Genomic DNA, 5,360 nt, shown 5'->3' on the forward strand with positions numbered 1-5,360 from the left:
GGGGGGGGGCTGTAGGGCAGATTCAACGCCGCCCCCCACCCCCGGCTGCCCCTTCAGCTCCGGACTCCTCTTTCCTCCGAGTCCCTCGGGTGCAACGGAACAGGGAACCGATTCAGGCCGTTATTGAGGTTTTTCACGCTAAAATTAGCCCTTCCCCAAGAAAAGAAAGTTAAAGAAGAGAGCCAGTTTGGTCCAGGAGTTAAGGGGCGCCAGGCTAAGAAAAGCAGGAGACCCCGAGTGTCAAAGCGCAGCCTTAGCCGGGAAAGCCGACTGGGTGACTTCTCTCTCTCTCTCTCAGCCCAACCCACCTCACAGGGATGTTGTGGGGAAAATAGGAGGACGGGGCGTTTGGGCAGCCTTGCGCGTTATTGGTGAAAGTAATAAAGGCGAGATACAAATCCCTCAGTCAATAAAAAGTACCACCAGCAGGGAAAATTCTAGCCCCAGGGTCTTGGCTCTGTGTTAGCTTTCTACGTGCAGGGAGTGTTGTTAAAATAAAAGAGCAGGCAAAAAGGAAGTCGCTTTTACTTGCCTTCTTTATTTTAATACCAGCACCCCCAGTAGATCAGCTTTTAGCTTTCTGACCAAATTGATCCAAGGTTCCCTTCTTTCTTTCTTTCTTTCTTTCTTTCTTTCTTTCTTTCTTTCTTTCTTTCTTTCTTTCTTTCTTTCTTTCTCTCTTTCTCTTTTTCTTTCTTTCTTTCTCTTTTTCTTTCTTTCCTTCCTTCCTTTCTTTCTCTCTCTCTTTCTTTCCTTCCTTCCTTCCTTTCTTTTTCCTTCCTTCCTTTCTTTCTCTCTTTTTCTTTCCTTCCTTCCTTCCTTCCTTCCTTTCTATCTCTTTTTCTTTCCTTCTTTCCTTCCTTTCTTTCTTTCTCTCTCTCTTTTTCTTTCCTTCCTTCCTTCCTTTCTTTTTCCTTCCTTCCTTTCTCTCTCTTTCTTTCCTTCCTTCTTTCCTTCCTTTCTATCTCTCTTTTTCTTTCCTTCCTTCCTTCCTTTATTTCCTTCCTTCTTTTTTCTTTCCTTCCTTCCTTCCTTTCTCTCTCTTTTTCTTTCCTTCCTTCCTTTCTTCCTTCCTTCCTTCCTTTCTTTTTCTTTTTTCTTTCTCTCTCTCTCTCTCTCTCTCTCTCTCTCTCTCTCTCTCTCTCTCTCTCTCTTTCTTTCTTTCTCCTTCCTTCCTTCCTCTTTAAAATGGCCTCTGGGGATCTAAGAATGGGGTGGATTCAGGTGTGATATCTTAGTGGCTAATCATGAGGAGAGGGGTTTTTTTTGGGGGCACCCTGATATTTTATTTTCCTGCCTGCTCCAGAGCTTTGCCTCAACATTTTCAACAGCCTTTGAAACTCACGCCTGTATTTTTTCTGTATTCAGATGCCAGGGTGAGCGGGCAGGGCAGGGCACCCTGATCCTGGCACTCACTTCCCTTGCAGGGGTTGATGTAAATGTGATAAGGGGGGAAATGTAATTCATGCTGAAATTCAGAAGCACAAATGCACATGGGGAGAGGCAGACAGAGAGACAGAGAGACAGGCAGTAAGTATATACAGAAAGAGTCATGGCTGATGCAGTTGCCAGGTTTTACATACCCTGCAAAGCCCGAACAGGTATATATATATATATATATTGCTTAATATGTCAGGTGTGAATCCCGGCTCTTTCTCAATCTTATTTATTTATCCATTATCTTCTGAACAGTAATACAGGATGACCTATTTGAGAATAGTACACATTGCTGCATGGACACACTCCTCCAGCTAATCCCCTGGTCATTTGCCCTTATCACATTCATGAACAGACCTGGAACTGAATCTCAGCCAAACCCCTTGGGGCCTTCCCGTCAGACCTGTGTGGCTTTGCTGGCAAAGTTCTCAGAACCAAGGAGATTGAGGTGTGGACATGGAAAATATAAAATGATCTAAATGGAGGGAAACGTGTAATTAGGGGCCCTTACTGGGGGTGGGTGGGGAGAGAGAGGCAAGTGACATCATGCATCTTATTATGTCCTTGCATGCATGCACGATGCAAATTATGCAGCTGGCACTCAGAGACACCTTGAGTAGTGAGGGCTGGCATATAAATTTAATCCCTAAATAAAATAAATTCCGTACACGGGGCAGAGTTTAATTCTAATTATTACAATTCTGTACATTTTTGAAAACTTCCAGTTGTGGGTGCCCTATCACTGAAGGTTTTCAAAAATAGACAGGACTCTGATGCTATAAGGTCTCCTGTCTTGAACAGAGGGCTGGACTAGAAGACCTCCGTGGTCCCTTACAGGCCCTGAGATTCTACGTTCTACGTTCTATATATCATTGTGGCTTGTACCAGAGGCCTACATCTTGATGTTGGCAGGAAAAGCTGGGCGTTGTAATACTGGAGTCCCAAGAGATTTTTTTACCTCTGGACTAGTGTTTTATATGTTCACATAATAAGCTATTAGACTAGAAGAAACGCGGTTAGATATTTTGTGGCTGAGAGCATTGTTTCAGCAGGTTGTATGAAGTTGGGTAGGGTCATGACATTAAATCATTTCATTTCTCCGGGCATCATTTGTGTGGGAAAACACAGAGCTTTTAATCCAACATTGGCAGGTTGTGTGAAGCCAGGCACAGATATCCCGGGAAGATATACATGTTACTCTACAAATCAAATGCATTTGCTCACAGGATCATTCTGGGGGGAAAAAGAGATTGTAATTCTATGTACACTTTCTAGGGATCAGTCCCACCAAACCCAGTGCAGCTGGCTCACGTAAAGGCCTGACTTATCATTACCAGATCCCTCTGCATTTGTCTTGCAAACCACGGCAGTTTAAGAATAGGAATCAGCCTTCCAAACCGTGGAATGAAAAATCCTCAGCCGTTTTCAGATATAGTTTCTGAGCATTTTCTTGATTCCCCAGAACTGCTGGAGCTCTGCATCCTCACAAACAGGATTTGGCAACGCGTTTCCAAGAAATAAATAAAGAATCTCAAATGTGGCACTAGGGGATACAGCTTTGTTTAATATTGTGGAAAAAAGCAATGGCCCCCGATTCATACATCTCTCTTAATCCTTTGATTTCTTTGCACGCTAGCCATAGATTTGTGTTTGTCGTTCCCTGAGAATTTTTTTGGGGGGAAGAAATATTTAAATTTCTGCCTACTGGATGATTCTGCTCCTTGCCCATATTGACCGTACCCCGTCTCAATTTTAGCATCCAAGAACAGGATGGAGAATTGAAGGAAGATCTGCTTTTGCTCAGCCCCACCAAATCGTTTTTATCTATTTTGTTTTGTTGAGGTATTTTACCCTGCCTTTATTATTTTTATAAATAACTCAAGGTGGTGAACATATCTAATTTTTCCTTCCTTCTCCTATTTTCCCCATAACAACAACCCTGTAAGGAGAGGTAGGTTTAAAGAGAGTGACAGGCCCAAGGTCACCCAGCCGGCTTTTATGGCTAAGGCAGGATTAGAACTCACAGTCTCCTAGGTATTGGTCCAAAGTTCCGGACCCCATTTTCACGCTTAAAGCAGGACTAGAACTCACCATCTCCTGGTGATAGGCCCAAAGCCATCCAGCTGTATTTCATGCCTAGGGCAGGATTAGAACTCACAGTCTCCTGGTTTCTAAGCCAGTATCTTCACTGCCAGATCAAACTGGCTCTATTTGTAGGGTATAAGTATATATCACAGGCAACACATCTAATTTATTATGAGATGCCTGTTGCATTTCCTTGAGGTAAGAATTCAATGCGAAAAGTCTTTTACTGCAACAATTATTTCAGTCACTGCAATATATATATATATCATAGCATTGGGAGAGATCAGGGATTAGGAAATGAGAAATACAGTAGAATGAGGTAGAAATTGGAGGAAGCAAAAGAAGAAGGAAGCAATGAGGAAAAAAGTCTAGCGCAGAATCTACCGACTGGGGTGGATTTAAAAAATTGTGAAATAAATAAGGAAATAAATAAAATCTTTCCTGAAAAAAAGATCTAGGCTAACGGAAACTGGTTTGTTGAATATGAAGAAACCAAAGGAAAGTTCACTGAAAAAGTCATACACCTCCCATAAAGGTAGTTTATTTCCCCCTGAACAAGACGGAGGAATGTTACTTACAGTTTGTAAAGCTTTTCATTCCTCTCCCAGTGATCCCAGGACTAGGCTTCCATAACTGAACATTCTTCAGAACGATTGGACTACAACTTCCATCATCCTCCAAGCCCGGGAGGGATCTTCTTTTATATGTTCCTGTTAAAGCACAATTTCTGTTTTTAGCCTCTTGTTAACTGTGGTGCCCTTGAGCAAGTCCTCTTTTGAGGAAGTCCAAAGCCTTCGTCTTTTGTAGCACGTACTACAAAACCCAGCATGATCTTCTTGCTGTGGGCAGGGGTCTTCTTCTAGAATGGAAGTCCACCTGTCCACTCAACAGTCCAGCCCGAGGGTCGCACTGCTTGTTAAGCTAGATTTTTTTAAAAAATGTTCTTACTATCAGTTGCAGTTCCTCAAAGTCTGCCTTTTTCTATTGTGGATTTTTTTAGATGTTAAACCTCCAGATTTACTGTCTATCATGCTCAGCTCCGTACCTCTAATTCTTCTGCAGGTGCATTCAGTTCCTCTGCTGTGTCATCCATGGAGATATATTTTAAAGTGTGGATAACACATTGCATCTTGCCTCTCGACCCACAATTAGATCTTTAACCAAATAATAATAATAAAATAAAATAAAGACACCACCATCTCTTGGATTTGCAAAGGATGACATGGTTGCAGTATATAGAGAGACAGGATTCTATTCGCAAATATTCTTTGCACAAACGTCTTTTAAGACATTGACTTCAGTCAGCTTAGATTTCTGCACAAATGTATTCTACCCCTTTTTAATAGAAAAAACAAGATATAAATCCAATAAATTAATCTGTATTACCATTGCTTACATCTGATCTTTCGACCAGCTTTATCTCTACAGCGATCTTTAGATTTTAGGCTGGCTAATTATAGCCCTAATAATCCATGGGGTTTTTTTGACTAAAGGTGACCACGGAGCAGGTTCAGATGTTGTGTTAAACCATCAAGGATATTTCTAAGTGGTGGGGGATGAATGCCGACAAAATGCTAAAACAAATTGTACAGGTTATTTTACAGCTTAGTTAGATTAACCGAAGAAAAGAAGAGAATATAAATATGTGTTAAGATGCTTTTCTCCGTAACCGATAAACCCCACAAGTAACAGGAAGTTGGACTGAGAAAATTTCTAAGATCACGTCATAGAATGAAAGAGTGGAAAGGGACCTTGGAGGTCATGTAGTCCTATGTTTCTCAAAACCTTGGTCCTTTAAGATATGTGGACTTCAACTCCCAGAATTCCTCACTCGGCAG

The 5,360-nt window shown here is 41.8% G+C and overlaps 1 protein-coding gene across 1 annotated transcript in view; it reads right to left on the minus strand.

Annotated features, from left to right (window-relative positions):
• LOC107297769 (protein PXR1-like) overlaps positions 1–4,651 on the minus strand; it is a gene marked incomplete at its 3' end in the record, with an annotated part of 10,274 nt that extends 5,623 nt beyond the window's left edge. Inside the window, exons 1-2 of the mRNA XM_015827131.1 lie at positions 4,568–4,651; positions 764–817 (exon numbers count right to left, since the gene is read on the minus strand). Coding sequence (XP_015682617.1) covers positions 764–817; positions 4,568–4,651 — 138 coding nt within the window. The remainder of the gene's footprint in view (positions 1–763; positions 818–4,567) is intronic.
• Between the last annotated feature and the right edge of the window lie 709 nt (positions 4,652–5,360).

The sequence above is a fragment of the Protobothrops mucrosquamatus genome, unplaced genomic scaffold (genome assembly GCF_001527695.2).
Source record: "Protobothrops mucrosquamatus isolate PMUCROS unplaced genomic scaffold, P.Mucros_1.0 scaffold3521, whole genome shotgun sequence".
NCBI classification, from domain to species: domain Eukaryota; kingdom Metazoa; phylum Chordata; class Lepidosauria; order Squamata; family Viperidae; genus Protobothrops; species Protobothrops mucrosquamatus.